General features: G+C 38.9%; 1 protein-coding gene across 18 annotated transcripts in view; it reads right to left on the bottom strand.

Moving 5' to 3' along the window:
- The window catches only part of RIMS1 (regulating synaptic membrane exocytosis 1), a 443,920-nt gene that overhangs the window by 153,574 nt on the left and 265,233 nt on the right, over nt 1-25,113 (bottom strand). For 12 of the 18 annotated variants that reach the window (XM_068281486.1, XM_068281464.1, XM_068281465.1 and 9 more), the window contains 2 exons: nt 21,775-21,878; nt 15,186-15,215 (listed from right to left, as the gene is read on the bottom strand). In XM_068281486.1, the coding sequence (XP_068137587.1) occupies nt 15,186-15,215; nt 21,775-21,878 (134 nt within the window). The remainder of the gene's footprint in view (nt 1-15,185; nt 15,216-21,774; nt 21,879-25,113) is intronic. The other 6 variants (XM_068281474.1, XM_068281475.1, XM_068281476.1 and 3 more) reach the window with 1 other exon arrangement.

Here is a 25,113-nt window from a genome sequence, read left to right as displayed (position 1 = left end):
TCTCCACGGCTTGCAGGCAGGCCTGCTGCCACCTCCTCTCTTCCTGCTACATCCTCTTCACTGTTGCCCCCCTCCTCCCCCTTGGCTGAGTGGCAGCTCAACTCTACTGGTGCTGCGATCTCCTCTCCAGCTACACAGCCCCAGCTCCCCAGGGCCTATACTGCATGCCAGGTACGACGGTGTCACGCCATCTTAGACATGTCTTGCCTCAAAGCGGAGAGTCACACTGGAGCAGCTCTCCTGTCTGCTCTTAACAAACAGGTGGATCAGTGGCTGACCCCACACCAAATGGAGATCGGCAACGTGGTGTGTGACAACGGCAGCAATCTCATTTCGGCTTTGAATTTGGGAAAGTTGACACATTTACCCTGCATGGCACATGTACTGAATCTCACAATTCAGAGATTTGTGTCTAAGTACCCAGGCTTACAGGACGTCCTGAAGCAGGCCAGGAAGTTGTGTGGACATTTCAGGCGGTCTTACACGGCCATGGCACGCTTTGCGGACATTCAGCAGAGAAACAAGTTGCCGGTGAGACGCTTGATTCGTGATAGCCTGACTCGCTGGAATTCGACTCTGGTCATGTTTGACTGCCTGCTACAACAGGAGAAAGCCATCACCCAGTATCTCTACAACTACAGTAGAAGGACACAGTCTGGGAAGATGGGGATGTTCTGGCCCAAGAACTGGACACGCATGCGAAATGCCTGCAAGCTCATGCGGCCGTTTGAGGAGGTGACAAACATGGTGAGTCGCAGTGAAGGCACCATCAGCGACTTGATCCCCTATGCTTTTTTCCTGGAGCGTGCCGTGCGTAGAGTGGTGGATCAAGCTGTGGAGGAGCGTGAAGAGGAACAGGAGGAAGAGTTGTGGGATCAATTCTCATCAGAACCAGATGTTTCCTCAACACCTGCGGCAGCACAGAGGGGAGAGAAGGAGGAGGAGGAAGAGTAGTGTGGGGAAGAGGAGTCAGACTCAGGTGATGAGGAAGGTTTTTTTTTTTTTTGGAGGAGGCAGCAGAAGAACAACCGAAGCAGACGTCGCAGGGGGCTTGTGCTGCTCAATGTTCCCGTGGTATTGTTCATGGCTGGGGGGAGGAGGAGAACTTACCTGACGTCACTGAGGAAGAGCAAGAGGAGATAGATAGTACGTCTGGATCCAAATTTGTGCAGATGGCGTCTTTCATGCTGTCCAGCCTGTTGAGGGACCTCCGTATAAAAAAACTCAAGGGGAATGAGCTGTACTGGGTGGCCATGCTACTAGACCCTCGGTGTAGGCACAAAGTGGTAATGTTACCAACTCGCCTGAAGGCAGAAAGGATGCAGCACATGCAGAACAAGCTGGCAGCTATGCTTTACAGTGCGTTTAAGGGTGATGTCACAGCACAATGGAATAAAGGTACCACTGCCAGTAATCCTCCTAACATGTCCACGCAGGCAAGGGACAGGATGCTCCAGCGATCTCATGGTGATGTCGGACATGCAGACATTCTTTAGTCCAAAGCCTTGCCTTAGCCCTTCCGGATCCACCCTCCACCAACGCCTGGACCGGCAGGTAGCCGACTACCTGGCCTTAAGTGTGGATGTAGACACTGTGAGCAGCGATGAACCCTTGGACTACTGGGTGCACAGGCTTGACCTGTGGCCAGAGCTGTCACAATTTGCCATCCAACTTCTGTCTTGCCCTGCCTCAAGCGTCCTGTCAGAAAGGACCTTCAGCACAGCTGGAGGCATTGTCACTGAGAAGAGAAGTCGCCTAAGTCACAAAAGTGTTCAGTACCTCACCTTTATCAAAATGAATGAGGCATGGATCCTAGAGGGCTACTGCCCGCCCGAAGACTAAGTCAGTCCCCACACACAGCATCTCTGCCTGCACACCGTGTGACTGCCTGCCCCATGACTAAGTTACTCCCCACACAGCATCTCTGCCTGCAGGCCGCTTGACTGCCTTCTCCGCCACTACCAACAGGGTCCAGGACTCCAGGCGGATTCCTGAATTTTTAAGGCCGCTGCGAGCAGCGGCCGCTATAGTGATTTTTCTGGTGCGTGTACATGCCTGCCTAATTTTTCTGGCTGCACTGCAGCTGCAACAACAAAGCAAAAGGCATGTACATGTGTCAATTCCCCTTCGTGATCGTTACCTTGCCGAAGGGGCTTGCATATCACAATGAAGCAATGACCGACGGCTATATGAGTGTCATGGGGGGGGGGGTATGCACACTAAAGATAATAAGGTCGTTGCTTCATTGTGGACAGACCAAATTCGATCAGCTGGACACTCAGTCACTGTTGTTCTGTCATTCAGCTACCTCAGGCCGACCATATGGGCTTGATAACCGCCATCGCCTGCACTCTGGCCATGGTGCGCACCAGTCCAGCACGGCCGTCACAACACAAACAGCTGTTTGCAGTGCATTACACAGTGAGCTTGGTGTGTCAGTGTGAAGCAGTACTCTAATTATACTACCTGATTGATGTATACATATGCAAGATGTTTTAAAGCACTTTAGGCCTCCAATTTAGCATGCAATCTGATTTCTGCCCTTAAAACGCTGCTTTGCATCAAATCCAGATTTTTACCCGGGACTTTTGGCGTCTATCTCACTCATCCATGCCCCCCTCCAGGTGTTAGACCCCTTGAAACATCTTTCCATCCCTTTTGTGGCCAGCATAAATGTTTCTAGTTTTCAAAGTTCGCCTCCCCATTAAAGTCTATTGCGTTTCGCAAAAAATCGCGCAAACTGAACTTTTGCGGAAGTTTGCGATTCGCGAACCAAAAATCGGAGGTTCGGGCCATCTCTATTCAGTATCATAGTTGCATAGTTATTAGGGTTAAAAAAAGACATACGCCCTTCAATTTCAACCAGAAAATAAGGTACAATACTAGCCTACACATTCATGTATCCCTGATGATCCAGAGGCAGGCAAAAACCCTTACATGGCATTGTCCAATTAGTCCCAAAAGCGATAAAAAAAATCCTTCCTGGAATTACCTAGTAAACTTAGTAATTATAGCCATGGATGTGTTTGAATGCAAAGAAAGCATCTAAGCCCATCGTAAACAGAGATATAGAATTTGCCATAACTACTTCCTGTGGTAATACATTCCACAATGTAATTACTCTTATTGCACAAGTCTAGGGGACAAAGTGCTCATCTGCTAAACTTTTATATTTCCCTCTGATGTATTTATACATGTTAATTAGATCTCATCTAAGGCATCTTTTCTCCAGACTAAATATGCCCAGTTTATCTAACCTTTCCGAGTAAGTCAAACCTTCAATACCTTTCATTAATTTTGCTTGTCCCTGCACCGGCTCTAAAACTGCAATATCTCTCCTGTAATGCGGTGCCCAGAACTGAATTCCATATTCCATATGCAGCCTTTCTAGAGAACTAAATAGGGGCAGTATTATGGTAGTATGCCAAGTTTTTTTTTTATTCTTTTAATGCATCCTAAAATTGTATTTACTTTAGCTGTAGTTGCTCGGCATTGATTATGATTATTTAACTTGTTGTCAACGAGTACTCCTAAGTCCCTCTCCAAGTTTGATGTCACCATCTGTATTCCATTTATTTTGTATGGTGCTAGAGCACTGGTACAACCGAATGCATGACTTCACATTTTTCAACAATTAATTTCATATGCCATGTATGTGCCTATATTGCCATCCTATCCAGATCCTTCTGCAATATGTTGCAATTTTCCTGAGAGCCGATAATTCTGCACAACTTTGTATAATCTGAAAAAATAGCAACATTAATTTCTACTTTATCTACTAAGTAATTAATAAATAAACTGAAGAGTACTGGACCTTGTACTGACCACTGTGGGATCCCACTGCTAAAGGTCACCCATTTTGAATATGATTTATTGACCACAACTCTTTGCTTTCTGTCCATTAGCTAGTTCCTTATCCATGCACACAGATTCTTTCTCAGTTCTTGCATACTCAAAGTTTTCACCAGATTGTTGTGGAGAACAGCACAAAAGGCCTTTGCACAATCCAAGTGTATCACATCTACAGCATTCCTAATGGCCACACTAGCATAAAAAGCTGAGCATGGTAATGTAACTAGACCTGTCCTTCATAAACCTATATTGATGCTGATAAATTACATTATTCTCTACATTGAAGTCTTGTATAGCATCTCTTAGGAGCCCCTTAAAGAGACACTGAAGCAAAAAAAAAATTATATAATGATTTATATGTGTAGTACAGCTAAGAAATAAAACTTTAGGAGCAGAGACATAAGTCTAATATTGTTTTCAGTACAGGAAGAGTTAAGAAACTCCAGTTGATATCTATGCAAAAAAGCCATTGAGCTCTACAACTTTCAAAGTCGCAGAGTTGTTCTGTCTTCTGAAGCTTGTTATCTCAACTGTCAGTCACTGTATTGTTTTTTTCTTCTGCACTGGACAGGTCAATAGTTCACTGGGCTGCTCTGTAAAATCATTTAGAATGCGGAGTAGTGTGTAAACTGCAAATATTGGAGAATGATGCAATGTTATAAAAAATACTATATAACTGAAAATAAAAATATGAGAATATTTTCTTCGCTTCTAATATTCTAGTAATTATCCGTTCTACACGACCAATTCATTATATCATAATTTTTTTTCGCTTCAGTGTCTCTTTAACCACTTAAACCCACAGGGTTGAAATTTGTTTGCATCTGAGCATCTTTCACCTCCCATTCATTTGCCAATAACTTTATCACTACTCATCACAATGAATTGATCTATATCTTGTTTTTTCCGCCACCAATTATGCTTTTTTTGGGTGATACATTTTGCTAAGAATTAATTTATTCTAAATCCATTTTAACAGGAATATTAAGAAAGAAATGGAAAAAAATCATTTTTTCTCAGTTTTTGGCCATCATAGTTTGAAATGAATACATGTTACCATAATTAAAACCCATGTATTTTATTTGCCTATTTGCTCCGCTTTTAACACCATTTAAATTATGTTCCTATCACAATGTATGGCACCTATATTTTATTTGGAAATAAAGGTGCATTTTTTCTATTTGCATCCATCACTATTTACAAGCCCATCATTTAAAAAAGCATATTAATATACTCCTTTGACATGCATATTTAAAAAGTTCAGACCCTTAGGTAACTATTTATGGTTTTTTGTTTTTTTTGTAATTGTCATTTTTTTTATTTTTTTATTTTTATAAAAAATGTATTTGGGTAATTTTTGGTGTGGGGAAGTAAACAGCTAATTTTTCAATGTAATTTATTGTATTTATTTATTAAATAATATATGTGGATGTAGTTAACTATTTGGCCACAAGATGGCCACAGTCAAAAAAGTCCTGGAAGCATACAATGACGCTTCCAGGAACTAGAATGAAGACAGGGAACTTTTTTTTTTTGCAGAAATACCGCGGTCTCTGATGAGAGACCGTTGGTTTTTCTGTGGGGGAGTCAGATCGGTGAATGGGAAGTGTATTCCCATTCACTTATCGGGGGGGGGGGGGGGGGCTAACGGCATGCACTGCACACTGCAAGGTGCACAGCCTATCTGGACAAACATATTCGTCCAGATAGGCTTAAGGGGTTAACATAGTTTGCACAAAACTGGTGTTAAGCTTGAAGGTCTTAAAAGGTTTCCCGGCTCTGTTTTTTTTTATGCTTTTCTTAAAGAACAAGCGACACCCATGCTAACCTAGAAATAAAAAACACATAAATAAGTAGATAAATACTACTTCTACTTACATAACAGATGCATTGTGCTATCCACGTAATGATTCCTGTGAATTTTATAAAGGAAGAGCAGAAAATCCTATTCTAGGTAGTGGCCATTTTGCCAAGCTAATGCTGACATTATATCCTCCCTGACTTTTGTTTTCTTCCCCTCCCTACACTTGCTCATTGTGTATTCATTAGCTGCCCTCCTCCCAGAGTCTTCAGACACTCCCACTGAAGTGTATACTAGGAACTGCACTTCTTTTCTCCTCCAATCGCTGAGTAACCTCAGCCTTGCTTGTAAACACAAGTGAGCAGGATCATGTTTCAGACAAGCAGCTAGGCAGGGAAATAAATGGAAGAGGAGGAGTATATTATAGAGAAAAAGAACCCCCAGCATTCCACTGTTTGGCACTGACTACTAAAGGGTCAGTGCTCCTAAAGTATGTGATAACTCCAAACCATAACAGCAGAAAAAGTTTTGCAAGTTTTGAATGCAGGATTAGCATCTTTATCACTTAATACACTCAGACCAGTTGCTGTTGAAATTTGATGTTTTGGTGACAATACCACTTTAAATAATGGGAAAACATGGACTGTGGGTGCTAAGCAGTTAGCACGCCTAAAGCTTTTATTGATCGCGCGTAAAGTTTAGCACTGCGCGGTGCGAGTGAAACATCGCACCGGGTGCGCCTGAAACATCGCACTGTGTGACATTTCGATCGCACCTGGTGCGACGGTTTAGGTGCACCTGGTGCAACAGTTTTGCGCGCACTGCACAGCGCTAAAATTTGCGCGCCCTAACAGCGCGTAAAACTTTGCACATCCTAAAGGGCTTTAGGCGTGCTAAGGGGCTTTTAGGCGTGCTAACGAAGTTAAGTTAGCCACTCTTTTGTGAATCAAGCCCAGGTAATCATTGCTGAATGTTAGAAGAAGATTAACGCTTGATTCACAAAAGTGTGATAACTCAGTTATCACACCTAAAAGCTTTGCACGTTCTAACTACGGTGCTAAGTAGTTTGTATGTGCAAACTACTTAGCACCCTAGTTAGCACGTGCAAAGCATGTTAGCACGTGCAAAGTGGCTTTTCACAGGAGTGCTAACACTTTGCATGCTTTAGTGAATCAAGCCCTATGCCAATTACTTGAAAAAGAGTGAGACAAGATAAGATAAAAGGGTTTATTGATAACTGAACTTAGTTCCTTTAGCACCCAAAGGTTGTATGAATACCATCCAGGCCATCCATTTCCAAAGGCAATACATACAATTACCAATAATTCACATGACTGCTTTTAGAATTTAACTTGTTCAATATTGGGTTTAGATTAAATTGGGTTAAAGTATTTATTCCATTTCAGTTTAAATTCAAAGAACAGCTTTGTTGCAAAATTTGTTCAAATTGTTTTCTTATTTCTAGTGTACAGAAAGAGATGAGAGTCTCATATACAACCTCATAATAAGCGTTATAAACAGAAATACATTACGACAAAGCAGTGCATAGCTGCAGGTAAATTACTCTTTCCAAACAGGTCCCTAATGATAACTTTCAACGTAGCATGCACTGTTCTCCTAGTACAAATCTCTAACTGTTCTGCATTGCAAACATTTATACCACATACGTATCTGAGATAACAGTCACGTAAAGCCATTTCTGGATCACTATCACAAAAAAATAAATTAATTTAATGCATTTGTATCAAATGTTATTTAATCAAGAGTAAAATGCACTATAAATTATTTTTCTCCTATGCTCCTGTTGCTTACAGTAAGCAATAAAAAGATGAAAAAATGTGACAGGTTTTGGACTAGTACAAACCCGTCATGAGGGATTTCTCAGTATTTCCTTTATTCTTTATAAAAACCCTCTGTGGAATAGATCTATAAAAAAGTTGCCAGCCTGGCCTCCGTACGTATTTGCACACTATTGTGGGGTGTTGGACTGAGCAACTGCCATTCAGTAAGTGCTTTTGAAAATAAAGAAAACCGTGAGAGTTCTACATGAGATGGACTAGTCCAAACCTGACACATCTGTCAGATTTTTACAACCTATTGTGTGACAAGAAAGTAGTAAAATTGACATTTAGGCCTGGTGCACACCAAAAACCGCTAGCAGATCCGCAAAATGCTAGCAGATTTTGAAACGCTTTCTCTTCTTTTTCTGTAGCGTTTCAGCTAGCATTTTGCGGTTTTGTGAAGCGTTTTTGGTGTAGTAGATTTCATGTATTGTTACAGTAAAGCTGTTACTGAACAGATTCTGTAACAAAAAACGTTTGGCAAACCGCTCTGAAGTGCCGTTTTTCAGAGCGGTTTGCGTTTTTCCTATACTTAACATTGAGGCAGAAACGCATCCGCAATCCAAAATCTGCAGCAGCCCGGGAGTATGCGTTTTTGCAAAACGCCTCCCGCTCTGATGTGCACCAGCCCATTGAAATACATTACCCTAGCGGATCCGCACCCGCAAGCGGATCGCAAACCGCAGCAGAACCGCTCTGGTGTGCACTAGGCCTTACAGTGCCTTTTACCCTAGAATTAATGTACATTATTTACACATGCATAACACACATTTTAAATTCTATTTTTTTTTTTTTGCGATAATAGACCCTTAAGACTTTGTCATAACTATAGCCTGTGTATAATTACAGTATATTTGCAGTAGTAGAAATATAGCAGTATAAACAAAGAAACAATTTAGAGATGTGTGGTCATCAAAACTGGAGCATGACAGTTGAGTGGTCACACAGTAGACACTAGCCCTGATGAATTAATAGTTTGCCATGAGATTCCACTGTTTCCCTCTTTTCTTCCTTAAGGTGGCCAAACACCATACACTTTTTTTAAATATCTGTTCAATTTAAGAATTGCAATACATTTTTCTGACTGATTGTAACATTTCAAAAATATGACCAATGTACCACAAACATATGTTCAATTTTTCCCCAATTATGATAAAAATGATTGTCAACTCTGACAAAATTGCTAGGGTGTGTGTATTAATAAACGGTGGGGAAAAGGCTGCGCATCCCTAAACACATGCTGCAATTGAATGGTTAATCGCACAGGCATACACCGCCTCTGCTAGACTGAAAAATGCATGCCCTGCATCCAAAACAAGCGCTAACATTTATTACGCTAGGAAGAACTTTAGCTTCCAATATGGTTTGCATGCAAAGTATAATGTACTAGACACGAGGTTTTAAATTTAGGTTAGGTCACTTGCCCGGAGGTTTGCCTCACCGTGGCGCAAGTGTCTAGTACATTATACTTTGCATGCAAACCATTTCGGAAGCTAAAGTTCCTCCTAGCTAGAGTTGGGCGAACAGTTCGGCTGTGTTAGCCGAACTGCAGCCGAACTGTTCGGGTGCCCAAGCTGTCATTTATGTATGGCTCTTACTACTTCCGGGTCGCAATGAGTAGTACGTCTGCGCTGGCCCGGCGGAGCGTGTCCTAGATCGCGCTCCCGTTGCCGGGCACTCTCTGCGCATGTGTGTGATGTCATGAGTGACGTCACACACATGCGCAGAGAGTGCCCGGCAACGGGAGCGCGATCTAGGACGCGCTCCGCCGGGCCAGCGCAGACGTACTACTCCGGGTCATTGCGACCCGGAAGTAGTAAGAGCCATACATAAATGACAGCTTGGGCACCCGAACAGTTCGGCTGCAGTTCGGCTAACACAGCCGAACTGTTCGCCCAACTCTACTCCTAGCGTAATAAATGCTAGCACTTGTTTTGGATGCAGGGCATGCATTTTTCAGTCTAGCAGAGGCGGTGTATGCCTGTGCGATTAACCATTCAATTGCAGCATGTGTTTAGGGATGCGCAGCCTTTCCCCCACTGTTTCTTAACTCTGTAAGTATGTAACTATCAGGTTAGCTGCTCCCAGCCCCTCCTCCTGAGTTTCCTGTTTGCATAATAAGTAGTAGCAAATTTGCATATGATTTGCATCTGAATTAAATGCGAAGTGTGCAGAAAGTCTATTTAGGTGCTGCACACATGAGCTGTTGGTCATTTCAGATGCAGCCTTAGTGGTATGCGCTGGCATTCTCCTCGTTGTGTGTATTAATAAACTGACAATCTAACACACACCATACAATCTTTAGAGTAATTAAAGAAAAATATCTGGCATTCCAGATCAATAAAAATCGAAGAAAATGGGAAATCCGAGGGGATTTTTCAGTCGAATGAAAAAAAAAAGCTTTCGATTTTTTCGGGAGATCCCATCGTTTTTATCGAATTGCCGTAAAATTGGATCCTTTTATTGTATCATGTGTGGTCACCTTTAGTCTATATACAATACCTTTCAGTTCAGAGGAAGCAAGAATGAAGTAAACATAAGTTGATCCTGATTAACTTGTTTCACATTAGTGTTTTCTACACTTAAAATTTATTTTACCTGTTACCGGTAGTTGCTGAAAATATATTGCTATATAAACAAGGCGAACAAAGATGAAACATGAAAGCTTATTAGGAAGGTTTAATGGATCAGGGTTAGTGACAACCAATTTTTTTTATTTTATTTTCAACTCACTGTTAAAATAGTGTTTCAACTTAAAATAACATATTACAATCTCTTGCCCTATTTCGTTTTATGACACAACCTCTAAAAAGACACAAAGCCAGAGAGGAAAATTCCCTTTGCCTATTTTCACTTCAAATACACAACTAAGTTTGTCTTTTTTTGAATAATTAGACAAATAAAATGAAATCAGCTTTTTAAAAAATTATTTTGCATCGAAAATGATTTTCTTTTGGTCTGAGTAAATTGAAGGTAATGAAAAAAAATCTCAATGCATTCAGCTTCCTATGTCACACAGCTTGCCAGGGGATTCAATTGTAATTTTAGCGATTGTTATTTCTAAGCTATTTTTAAATTGCCTGGTACAGATCATTACAAAGGTGTATTTAGTTATATTGGTGGATAATTTCTATTGCTTTTGCTAAGCTGTTACTTATCTCTTCCTTAATTTAAAAAAAATCTTTTCTTTATTGTGTTTTTTTTTCTCTATTTACATAAAAAAAAATCAGCCTGGTTCTCATCGCAAGACTCCTTTGACCCCTTGTCTACGATGCAGAATGGTATTGTCAATATAGCCTGCGCAGGCCAGTGTGGGACACCGCCACCTCAAATTTTCCACCAGGGCTTCTAGTTAGTCCACTGATATGACCATTAAGAATGCTCTTTAGGAAGAATTCTAACTGGTAAATCAATGGGTCAGTGTGGATCCCTGGTGGGAGATTTAAAGATTCTTATGTTGTCTTCTAGTATAGTGAAGAAGTGCATCAATGCAGACTGTCATCAGAGGTTCTTTAAGCGGAAGACGGCGGTAGTTGAAATCTATGTCCTGTCTGTGTACGCCTAACCCTGCCAGCGTATAAATTTCAACTTCTGCATTCCGCATGCTGCATGGACCCACCGATCACACCGCTCTCCAGCTGCTGCAGCTCGCCCGCCCGCCCTGCTGTCAGTATGACAACAGAGCTACGCGAGTCTGTCCGGAGCTGGCTTCACTGGCTCCTGACCCAGTGATCTCTGTGAGCCAATCTCACTGGATCACACTGATCACAGGGTCAGAAGCCAATGAAATCAGCTGCTGACTGGCTAACATAGATCTGCCGTTATAGCGAAAGCAGGGCGAGTGGGTTTAATGAAAGGGAGTGCAGCGCGATCAGCAGTAGTGGCAAATCCATGAGGCGTGTCGTCGGTAAGCCTGGTTTTTGTACCAGCAGTCTCTGGTCCTTGAGGGGCCAGAGACTGCGGACATTAAAGTAGTTAATCAAGGTATTAAATAGACTCCATAGGATTCAGGACTCTTTTCAGTATTGCAGTAAAGCAGACAAGCATGGGGGGGGGGCGTACGTGTGTACACATCGCCAGTGAGTTGGGTGCTGGGAGACCACAATGACGGCTCTCCCTGCTGCCGCAAAACTCCCTGGTGGTGTTAAATACTATTCCCCCTCCAAGTTTTCACAACCCGGAAGGAGATGTAATTTGGGGTCTGGCAACCACCGGAGCCCCTAATTACCCTTAGGCGCCCTGCGCAGGATTACATTGCTGCTACGCGGCACCTGGTTTCGTCGCCCGTCGCTCACCTGCTTTAAAGGGGGGCTTTTCGATCATAGTTTTAAGACCTCACTGGCCCTTTAAACACAAAATGTATAACTTCTAGATAGGGCCGCAGCACGTTTAAATATCGGCAGCCCACATAAAGAATAGCAGTGCTGGCACCACCCATTCACATACTGTAGAAGCCAGCGAGAAGTCATTCGCTGGCTTCCAATTCAATTCTGCATCAGGTGAAACTGCTGTCCAACTGGATGACAGGTTGTCACCTGGGTATGCTTCACTGTCTGGTGCACAAACACGGTCTTAACGAGAACCCGAGGTGGGCAGATGGGACACAGAGGCATGTTCTCTGCCTCCTGACATGCTTCTGCATCCCCCAAATGCTGCTCTCTGCCCCCCCCCCACCGCTGCACTATAGAACCCCAAGATTAGAGACAATATATGTCGCTATCTCGGAGGTAAACATTGAGGAGAGGAATTCCCTGTTCAAAAAACCGCCCACCAGGGGCGTTTCTACAGGGTTTCCAGAGCTGCCATTGGGCAGCTCTCTCTCTCCCGGCCGTGCCTGCTGCCACTCCCCCGCATCCCTGCACACTATGAGAGACACACAGTTTCTCAGTGCAGCTTCGTGATCTATAGGTCACCAAAGTGAAAGTGGGCCAGTGTGGCCCACGGGAGCGGTGGTTTTTGTGGCTACCTGATCCGCTCAGCCCCACAGATCATGTAGCCTACTTTTTTTTTTTAGCCCACCTTGGGCTCTCTGTAAGACACCGCATGACTGAATGGCTGCTGCTGAAAGTTCTCTCCTCCATGCATGTTTAGGGGAAATCAATAACTAGATTCAATGTAATGTTTTTCAACATAATTTTTAATGTATGTTTAGGCTCCCAAGCAGTCTGAAGTATGTTAACCCGGCCCTTGACCGAGAAAGTTTGGGGACCCCTGGTTTAGAGGATTACAATAGTTGAAGTAAGTCATTAGACGTAGAGCAGCAAGGAAAGCAAGATTTTTATTGTAATGGAAACTTCATCTCTTCTTTACATTTTTGTTCATGGTGCAATTCTTTTTTTACTTTTGGAGTGAGGGGAGGATATCTAGAAGCCCCATTATTAAGAAAGGCTTCCAGATTCCACTAGGTTTTACCTTCACATGTCTGAGGGCATATTCAAAGCAACTGTGCACTCTTTTAATAAAATATGCAAGAATACATGATATCTTTTTTCCATGAAAATTGATTTTTCATTTTTGCTCATCCCTAAAAGCACGAGCTGCACAATATGTATTTATAGCACTCAGCTGCCCTCTTATTGTGCAACATAGTCCCATATCCAGATCCAATAATTCCCGCCTACCAGCAGGCAAGCCTAGAAAGTTGACTTTTTTATTTTTGTTATTTATCAAAAAAGTATTATTATATGAAATTCAAAAGACTTTTAAAAAAAAATTCCTATTTTCAAAATTATTATTATTTTTTTTATAAAGCAGCAGTGCCCATCTGAGTTTACCCATCATGATTATTAATAGATAAATCTATCATAATGATATCCAGCTTGCAGTGGCTTTAATAAATCAGTACAGTATACTGCTATGTGTAATTACAGTATCTGGTTTTAATAATGTTTGTACAACTTTGCACCAGTAAGGAGTCAAAAGCCAAAGTAAAATAATAATTCCCAATTTAAGCTGTGTGGGTTTTCCCACTTATCTTATCAAAAACCTAAAAAGGTTCCAAGCAGTGATACCAGCAATAATGAGCTCATCACAATAATTAATCCACTTCCTTTATGGGAGTATGATGTAATCCAATTTGCATGGGAATTTCACAGCATTCTCACAAAATGTCTGACTCTAAAAATTTAGTAAACAATGCATCTCTTTAAGGGCCCTTTTCCACCAGCGCTGGCTGAATCGCAAAACCGCAAACCGCTAGCGATTTTACAATCGCTACGGTTTGCTTTTTAACATAGGAATCGCGGTAGGTCATTTCCACTACCGCGATTCGCTTTTGTCGGGAACGCGAACGCGCGGCGGAGCGATAATTGCCGCGATTTTGCTATGCAGTGCATAGCATAGCAAAATCGCGGCCGCAAACGTCGGGGGAATCGCCGGTTTTGCGATTCAGCAATCGCTAGCGTTCAGCATGAACGCTAGCGATTGCAGGTGGAAAAGGGCCCTTAGGCTGTCATATTAAAGGTGATTTATTCCTTTGTCTTTTTATGCAAGGTAAATAGAAAGAGAAAAAGACTTTGAAATTTTGTTATGCAAAATTAAAAGCACAATAAAACAAGAAAAATTTATTTGCAAGAGATTTTGAGATCGCAATAACCAAGCCAACTTAGATTACAATATGTACAGTATAGTAATTTGTCCATGACTATAAGGAGGTTGCAAGTTGCAACTAATGCCTAAAGCTTTTGTTACCAGCTAACAGATATATATAAATATATATATATATATATATATATATATATATATATATATATATATATATATATATATATACGTGCTACCTCTTCTACTATTCATGCCTGTTTTAAGGTTGTTAAATAACTTGATGCAGATCATTCTATGCTGGCCAGCAAAGTGCAGAGAAGGATGGAGTGTCATAGACGTGCAATTAGATTTCTTCCATTTAAATATCTATGTAGGTGGAGGGCATTTTGAGGAATTTTATATAAGTCACATGTGGGCTGATTCATAAAATGCCAGTAATACTGCCTTGCACACACAATACACGGCAATATTACCTTCACTTCTGCATGCAGCGCCGTAAGTTACACCATTAGTGCGACTCCCTGTACTGAAGTAGTGCTAATGTTGCTACAGTAAGGCATATTACTAACGAGCGTTACCACTAGTAACGTGTGTTAGCATAGCAAGGGTCACGCAACTAGTACCGTGAGTCGCACTAATGGTGTAACTCGCGGTGCTGCATGTGGAAGTAAAGGTAATATTGTGCGCTATGTGTGCACTGCAGTATTACCAGCATTTGATGAATCAACCCCATAATGAGGAGAGAGAAGAGATAGGGCTGTTCCTGTAATATGTTTGAAAAGTAGCTTCCTGTAAAATTGCCACAGTAAGCCAATGCTTACATCTGACTGTCTGAAACAAAGCACAGTATGGCCAAATGTAACACAACATTTGTATCCGTTATGTGGCTGCTGGGATTAAGTCGAATATTATTTGTACTATTCATATTTTAAATTCATAGTGTGTGTTTTAGATTCTTTCCATTCATTCATGTCTACCTACTTCTACCACCAAATCTGATGCTGCGAGACGTGATTATTTTTATACATGTTTTATTAGTTGTGTGAAATTCTATCTATAATTAAATTCATTATTACACACGATTACTGTAATGTTTCTACCTTGGACTCCACTGAATTTAAAGACATTTAAGAGCAATTCATATTTACCTGTTGAAGATGAACTATAACTCTCTGGTTCTTCAATGATTTAATGCATAGGATGATGAGAAATAAAAAGAAAGAAATCAGCAGAGTATACATAAGACAATACATGCTACAAAAGACAAATGAGAAACACAGTAATTGTATAATAAATTCTAAGAAAACACAAAATAACATGGTAATTTATAATAAATTGGAAAAATGTACAGTAAAGCAAAACTACAACAATATATAACTGACATTGTTACTACAATGAAATAAGCATGACCAGCACTATCCACATTAATGGGAAGAATACTATTTTTAATGGGAAGAATACTATTTTTTAATATCATTAAAACGTAGCATGGACTCTCTCATGCTGCTCTCGAAAAATATATATAGTTGTAGCTTTCCTTTTCAACATACAAGAAAATGCAAGAAGTTGTTTCGTCTAATTGATATTTTTTTAAAATATTGGATTGATTAGTGCCATATTCTAGACTATTGTATTTACTGTACATTAGAACAATGTTCCAAACAAAGCAAAGTTCATATTAGAAAAAAAATCTATAATAGAAAACAAAATAAATGCAATGAATTCTTAACCTAGAATCACTACATGAAATGTCACAATCTAAGTATTGGAGTTAGCGGACAACAACAGTGATGGAAAAAAACAAAGGATACAAAGAACATGCTATATAATCTGAACTATACATGCACACATATAAATATGGTACTAACAACAGTCCTTTTTATATTTTGCACAAAAAAATTGTGAGCAATAAATGGATTCTGTCATATGTTAAACAAGATCCAAGCTTTTCAGACTAGAACTAAACAGGAATATATTGATTTACTTGTAAATCCATTCAGTCATTGCCAAATAATAAGCAGATTTGGACTTAATTCTCTAAAGCTGATTTTCAGTAAAGGTGTATTTTGAACATCCAGCCATGTTAAGCGGATAGTAAAATGAAAGGAAAGTATGACATAATTGCAAATTTAAAGAGACTGAAATGTTACTTCAGTTCAATTCACTGTGCGCTACTCTGAGTGAAACACACCCTCAAAAACTATAACAAAAAGCTACATAAATGCATAAGCTAGGTAATAAATGCGCCTTAAAGATAGAGAACATTGATTCAAATGTATTCACTCAGGAAACATTTGGCATTATACTGGATGCTGGTAGAATCCGAAATACTCATTTCAAATACTTTCAAAACTAGCAAAAATGTGGGCTGGTTGACAAAGACACATACAAATACTACAGGAAAAAATGAGTAATTTCCCATAGCAACCAAGCAAACTACAGCTCTTAAATGACATAATGATTACAGGTGCAGTTAGGTAACTGCTCTAATATTGCTTCTGTTACACTGCACCTATCTTTACAGATTAGTCATAATGACCCATATTCAAATTCATTTGTTCTCCTCAGTTTTCTCCTAGCAGATAATTTTTCATCTTCTCTTTAAAATAGCTTTTCAGGAACTTACAATTGAATAAGTACCAAAAAAGTAAGTTAAACCATACTGTCAAAACTATTTGTGTATTTTCTTGTTTGCTGCTGGCATTTATTGATATGGTGTGATAATATCAGCTAGGAGAAAACTTGGGAGAAAAAGGTAATTGCATACTGGCCAATGCTTTTTTTTTTTTACTCTATGACACAGTCCTTTTAAGAGATTGTATTGATCAAAGAATGTTTTATGAACATTCCATTGAAATTGAGCTTACTGTAATGCAGGAAGGTTTTCAATGTGTATAGGCAGTACAAAACTATATCCTGTTTCACGTATTACTACACAAGAAGTTAAACACATAATTCAGTCAATCAATTGTTTAGATTCTCAAAACACCGTCAAGAAAGGCACTCTAATTTCCTGAGTTTCTTTTAATAAGCAGCATAAAAAGACTACATACTCCTCATTTTACCCAAGTCAATAGGTGACAAAGATAGGTTATCATGAGCATCTCTTTTTTGGTTAAATGCAGTACTAACCTACATAAAGTATTTCTGCACACTATTGTGTGACTAAAATGTAAAATCACCATATCAAAACTCATTTCAGCTTACTTACATTTATGGATATTAAATTATGATATATGCACATCAAAAATATATTTCAGTTTGCACTTTGTTAAAGCTAGTGTTCACGGACAACCTCCTACCAAAAATTAAAAATTACGGCTTGTGTAAAATTAATTTCTACTACTGATGTTGATTGTTGATCTATAAACAGTTTAATTTTACAAATAATTTAGTTTCCATTTTTAAAGAAAGACAAAACTACATGATTTTCTTTTGCTGTACTTATTTCTACCATTTTGCTCTTAGCCCTGAGTTTGCAAAAGTTCAGCATGGTGAAATAAAGATGCATCTAAAGCAAGATTTCGGGGATAATAACAAGCCACTATGGGTTTCGGGAAGTTTACACAACCAGCAAGATTTTTGTCAAATGAAAAAAAAATGGCAGAATGTCTTCATAGACTGAAAAACTTTATGAAAATAAGTTTTTGCTGTGCTATTTGACCTTTTCCAAAATAAGACAAAAATGAGTGAGGAAATTGCTCAGAGCAGAAAAAGCATACAAAATAGAAAAAAAAATAATATTTAAAGTTATCCTTCACTTTGTTAAAGCTAGTGTTCACGGACAACCTCCTACCCAAAATTAAAAATGCAGTTTTCCATGAACCCTATGAACTCTATCATCATTATGCCAGGCTTACAAGTCATTTTATTGTCAAAGCACTATCATGTTAGAATATGAACAACCACTGTAGGTAAAAAGGTAGCAACTGTACCAAAGAATAGGCATACAAAAAACTCACTTTATTTGGGTCAAGTAAAGATCTTCTGTTTAGATTTATATATTAGAAGAGAAAACGAAAATATTTGGTAAATGATCATGCTCGTTGTGTGCATGCATGGAATTATCTCTTCCTTAAATAATAGAGATTCTGTGTGCTTTAATATCTTTAATAACCTCTATTAGCACCATTAACAGAAAAGGATGTGTACTCTTGGGGAAAAGTTTTAATCAGGAAGTCAAAAATTAAATAAATGACATCTGCTGCACTTGTTGAGTATAGCATTATAAAGTACTAAAACTATCTTCACACAAAGTGGAGAAACTCAACTGGTGTCAGCTTCAAGTAAATAGTTGTATTCCAAAGGATAATGCAACAGATGACGTTTTCCTTAAAACATTTAAACACCCCTTAAGAATGCATAGCACATTCAACATCCAAGATAGGGTATGACAATCCTCATAAAAATATGAAAATGCATGCAGATATGCACAACTGCAGTTCCTTATAGATCCCTATTCATTGATATACAAGAGAATTTATAAACTTCATTCCCCATCCTAACTGCAGTATTGTAAAATGTTCTGTACTTTTGGCTTTTACACACATTCAAGTTACAGTAGCAAGGAGACAAAAGCATGGCTGTTAAGAATTATTTTATCAATTTCCCAAACATAAACATGATAAAATTATGATTTTTCACAACTACACAAAGCCTGCATTGTTAACCCCATCTATTAATTTATGCCTTTTCTAGCCAAAGAAGGGTTAATACTGCAAAAAGCATTTAATAGAGTGCATAGAGTGCAATGTCTGATGTTCACACTGCATGCGTTCCGGACCTGTGCGGTCCAGGAACGCATGCTGCACGCAGATTTTACAAAAACGCGCGGCTGTCCCATTCACTTTTCAGTGATGGGATCAGCCACGCAACGCATACGAACTCGGATGGCGTGCGTTCGTACGCGTTGCGGTCCACATTTTGCAGTCTGAACGGGCCCTTAAGATGAGGGTATTTCTAGCTGAAGTTGTGGGTCTGGTTGCCTTGGCAGTTTGTATGATAGAACTAGGCTCTAGCTGTCTTTGAATTTTTTGAGCTGTGCTAAAGCTTCTAAGTACAATTTAGATATTTATTTCCATATATAGGATATACCGACATATAAAGTGCATATATAATACAAATCTCTCAGATGAGCTCTCCGTTAATACATAGTATTGTATTTCAGATATTTTCAGTGACATTGTCCTTCTAAGTTGTTATAAACAAAATAAAAAAATCTACTGCTTTCCAAAACACGCAAATTCAGCAAAACTGTGATCTTATTCAAATCTAATATTAGATTTAAAAAATTCCCAAGGTGGCACTGCATGGTTTGCACACAGCAAAGGGAAAGAATAAAATAAACAACAAGTGTCAGCACCAAGGCAGAAGGCGACCGCAGCCGAGAAGGACAATGTGCAAAAGTCCACACAAGCAATGAATATATAAAGTCAGAAACCGGTCGGGAAGGCGACAGGCGGCACCATTTTATTTGAGGTCTTCTACTGACCATTTTATGCGCGCTACTTTTTCGGGGTTCCCAGTGCACGGGCCCCGTATGTGAGTTTCTTTTATCCTTGTTTTTAAATTGTTTTACTTGTTATGTAATAAAGACGGTTTACACTTAGATGTGCCGTACATCTCTTTCATGTCACTATCCTACTGGACTCCTCTTTGGCGAGTCTCTGCGACCTCAGGATATCTAATATATTCCGGAGGAATCTGTGGTGTGCAACATCGCTGGTGAAACGACACCATTTGAAAGTTCTGCGGACCATCTATTAAACTCGTTTACAACCTTATAATGTGGGTTGTTGGAATCTGGTAAGCCTTGCTTCTTTACCTTTTTGTTCGAAGATCCTGTATACCAGAAAATGACGAAAGCTGTATTACTATAGACCTGCGCTGACTTTATATATTCAAAGGGAAAGAATAACTGACTTTTTTAATCCACTTCATGCACCTAAAGAGACTGATGAATTGTTTTAACTTTTAATACTATTAAGCAATATATAAATCATGATTCTGAGTGCAGTTTAACAGATTTAGCTAAAATCAAATGTTAGCAAAATATCCAATGGACAACACAGGAGAACAATCGTGCAAAATGTGTTATGATAAAACAAAATACATATTCCAAGACTAAAGTAGTAAACAAATTAAGGATTATCTCTGACTGTCCTATTGTAGAGTTCGTATAATCCAAAAATGTCAGTTTATCAGTTGGAGGAAATCAAAGAAACACTAATAAAATAGATGCAATTTTGACCAATAGTTTTATAAGAATATCTCTTTTTTCTTGGCAGAGAAGTGTTAGACCATCAAGCTACAGCTCAGTAACGCAAACAACCACATTAAGAACTACAATATGCAGAAATTAGCACTATTATTTAGATATCAATATCCACAAATAAGGTCAGATGCATAAAAAATATACAATCCATTGTACAATACAGGCCTTTCTTCATTAAATAACAATAACACTGTAGATCACAATGCTCAATTTATAACACACTACACAAGTATGGGAATTAAATACTAATGTGTATAAAATTGTTAAGCTCCTTAAATTAAATGCAGACTAATTAGACATTTTTGCTTTATAGACTATACTTTTTTTGTGTTTAAAAGGCAGCGTATGATCTATATCTTTTTTCAATAGTTTGACTTAAAAACGAGAACTAAAGACGTCAAGTGTAGACATAGTTTCAACTGTTTAAAGAAAGTATTCACATATACACTCCCATTAGTTATACATTCCTGCATACCTATAACTGGTATAGTATGCGCCTTTACAATTTATTATGACTGCTCACAAAATTATAGAATAAAGAAAAGCAATAGATGAGCTTATTGCAAGCATACGTATATTACAAGAGTTATGCCAGGCATGATTTACTGTAGTTAACATGTCCATGTCTTGTTTATATGTTTGTTTCTTATGGTCATACAATATATACTCAGGGGATAAGGGTATTAATATAATCAAGGAATTAGGGTATTTCTTGATACAAACAAAAACATTGCAGATGTGCCCAAAATTAGCAAAAATAGTAGTCATTATGTAAGCATTATGTTAAAGCTTGTATACAATATTCAAACTTCTAACAATAGATTCTGCAGTCCGAGCAATGGGTTAATGATCAGCACCCCTGAAGTGTTATAGAACCTATACAACAGCCTGAAACCTATTACTTTTTACATCTTATGGGAATTATGACATTGCAATCTTCATACCATTCATCGCCATGCTACTTAAGACTTTGTTTTTAACGTAACAATGTAAAGAAACACCAACTTGATCTATCCATGTTTCAAAAAAGATCTACTCATATTTTTTTTTTCTTAAAAAAACATACCGCTGATGAAAAAAATACATTCCTTTTTGACCAGCTCAAATTAATTATTTCACATAAGAAATCACATATTACTAACGTCACTAAAGTAACATAGCACATGTTTGCTTCTGTATTAAATTCATGGTTGGTCATGGTTTAAACCATGTAAATGGTGCAATATTTAACACAGATATTTAACAAAATTCTATTTCTGCACAACACCACATACTGTATTCAGAATGTCTACTGAAGCATGACTTGACATAAAACTTTGCACAAAATATACACTTAAAATGGTTGCAACTCAACAGTAAAAACACAGAAAGTACATTAGTTATCCACCAATCCACACCAAAACTCATAGAACATACATAAGCACAAAACACTGCTCGCAAGTGTGGTTGGTCACTTGGGCTACCTTGTTCTACACTGTTGCTTCTTACTGGGACCTGCGGAAGCTGCCTTCCCCTTCGGCTGTATGAAGAATCCCCCATGGATGACTGACTTCCTTGCTGATGGTTTCTGTAAGGTCACAAACACAAGTCATTTCAGAAATCATCACACAAATACATTGATTTTCAACTAGGAAAAGTGAAAGGTTCTTGCATTTTTAAACATGTATCAGACAAAATTAAATCTAGTTTATTTGAACAAAGTTGAGCAAACCGATCTTCATAAAACTGAACATGATTCCAATTTCCCCTGTTCTTTGCAAAGTAGGTAATTGATTAACCATATATTGCAGATTATTAATATTTACAGTACTTGTATCCTTTACATTCTCAAGCAGTGATCTGTATAATAGATAAGCACAGTTGACTAATATCATTACATAACATAGCTAGAACAATCAACCACTGAACATAAAATGGACAGTTGGGTTCTTAACTTTTTTTTCACAGCTTTTACTGATTTAGCATCTGCCAATGTAATCTGTCAAATAAACACAATAACTTGACCTGTGCAATGCGACACCTAACCTTCATGCTCCCCTCATACGCATACACTACCTTACCTAATGTTGCCCAACATGTAGTTGATGTAGTTGAAAAACCTACTAAATATATTTAATTGTAAGCAGACACTTATAGTTATGGTACAACTGGCAGCATTGCCTTCTTGACTGTGCTTACTGTTGTTCTCTTGCTCCATCAATATTGCCTACTGTAGCCAAGGTCTTGGATCATTCCAGCTCTGAACAAGTTAATAGGCAGACATATTAAAATCCAGTAGAGAACCCCACTGAACACACTTGGGAGAATCTTCCGAGCAGCAGTGAGCTTACAGCAACATTACATCATCACTGAACTTATGTAGTAGAGATTGTTATTGTAAACATTGAAGGTACATGGTTTCAGCCCATAATTTGGAACACCATAATCACTGCAAAGTACAATATACATCAGATGTAGGGCTAGAAAATGTTTTTCTAACAACAGTAGGGAAAAGCCTCTGGATGATCAAGAGGCTTCCCCAATCCTCCTAGACACCTCTTCTGCCAGCCGGAACCATTTTTAACTTTACAGCCATTCTCCCCTCCATGTGTGAGCAAGGCTGCACTGAGCAGGCGAAAAAAACTTACTGTGCCTGCACAGTGGCAGGTACACTGAGACAAAGGCCTGCTCAGCGCAGCTGCAATCATACACGGGGGGAGCGCCACCGCAAGCATTCTTTGACATTACGTCGAACATTGTTTAGAGGGTCCCAAAACACAAGAGGAATATACTAAGATTGGGGAAGCCTCTGGACAATCCAGAGGCATCCCCCTACTGAGGTACGTGTCTATCTTTTTTTTTCTTGAATCGGGTTTACTTTAATTTTTGCAAACTGGTTGAGAGGTTTGAAAACTCTTTCTATAAAAATTTAATAAAAAAGCATTATTATCAACAGTGTTCAAAACAAAACAAAGATGTCCGTAGATGAAAGCTATAAGGCCATTAGGCTATAACTTGATTTTCCTTATCAGCAAAGATTGGCTAAAATGATCCCTATAAACTTTGTATGGATTTAATTAGCTTTACATAACTCGGATATAAGTCAAACTCAGTTTTTGAATGGCTACACAGATTCCAAACTTGCACTATGATCCCCCAAAGCTGGGTTAGGCAATCTGTTACACCTTTATGAAATTTTTGCATAGATGCAAAAAAAAGAAAAGTCATAAGGTATGCAACAGCACTGCACCATACTTACTAAACAATAATTACAGGTACCTGGCACATCTAATGATACTTGGAAATCCACATGAATTGTTATATCAAGTTTAAGAATACAAACCTATACCCTACAGATCAGTGCACACTCTGCTATCAGAAAGTGTTAATCAATTTACTATACATTTCAAAGTGCTGTTCAATTTTACTTTGATCTTGTATAAATCATTTTTAGAATGAAGACGACATGGGAAAAAAGTGATAGACAGAATGGACTATCTTGTATAAATAAGCTTTATATCAGCTGCTTACAAACACAATATCAATTCTCCACTTGCCAATTACAGCCAAAAAATAGCTAATCTATTTTCTCAGGACAAACCACACAATCTTGTCAGTGGACAAATATATTGCCATGATCTGATTATTGTGTGAGAAAGCACAGTATTTGCACAGCTATTTGCAATTCACTTTTTTCCCTGAGTTTTCTCCCAGGAGATCATGTTTCAACTTCTATTTAAAAGAGCTTTTAAGCACTTTGAAATTGAAAAAAAGGACCAAAAAGTAGGTGAAAATTACTATCAAAAGAATTTTGAGTATTTTGTTGCTTGCTAGTGGTTTAAAAGGCAATTTATAGACACGATGTGAAAATACCACCTAAGAGAAAACTCAGGAGAATAAGTTTATTGCACATGGGCCTGAGTATTAGGGCCTGTTCATACTTGCTGCGTTTGTAGAACGCGTATAAATTCAAAGAAACACAAGTTGAAAAACGCATGCGTTTTTCTTGCGTTTGAATGCGTTTTCTATTGCGTTTTGCACAAACACGTGACCCAGGGGAAAAAAAAGAATTATGGGAACCGCAGAGGAAAACGGACGCTAAAAACGCAATAGTACGCGTTTTTGATACGCGTCCATAGACTTTCATTGCGTCCGTTTCTATGCGTATCGCACAGAACTGCGTGCAGCAATGCGGATGAGAAACGTATGCGTCTCATACGCATACATGTGAACTAGCCCATTCAAAAGCAGTAGGAGCCGTTTCTATGCGTTTTTTGTTCCAGTACGCGTTCCCTGAAAACGGCTAGGAACGCATATAGTGTGAACAGGCCCTTATGGTATTGGTTTCACCCCTGTTCTCCATGCTGGTTGTAGTGATATAAAAAAAATTATACCAAATGCAGAGCTGCACAAAAAGTACAACATTTAAATTGGGTCTGTAAAGCACTAATGTATTACCTATTCTAAATTTTGCAAACCTCAACTTATCCTATCATACGGGTGCACGTGCGGCATGCGATGTATGCGCACGGAAAAATTTTTAAAAAAAGAGAGAGACCGGTGCGGGGAAGGGGGGGGGGGGGGGAGGGGGGGAGTCACCGCCACAGCCTAGCACCCGTTTTTAAACAGATCTTAGGCCTAGTTTTTATATAATTTTTTATTTTATACTTTTTAATGAAATTGTGAAACAAATTTTTATGAAATAACCCAGGAATTCATAGTTTGCATACAAAGATAGTAATATGGTAATAAGTTACAATGAGGAACAAAGCTCTGATGAATGAAGAACTATAAATAGATCTATAAATAAGTTAGATATGACA

Source organism: Hyperolius riggenbachi, chromosome 4, assembly GCF_040937935.1.
Source record: "Hyperolius riggenbachi isolate aHypRig1 chromosome 4, aHypRig1.pri, whole genome shotgun sequence".
Classification (NCBI taxonomy): Eukaryota; Metazoa; Chordata; class Amphibia; order Anura; family Hyperoliidae; genus Hyperolius; species Hyperolius riggenbachi.
This window is presented reverse-complemented; position numbering and strand designations above follow the sequence as displayed.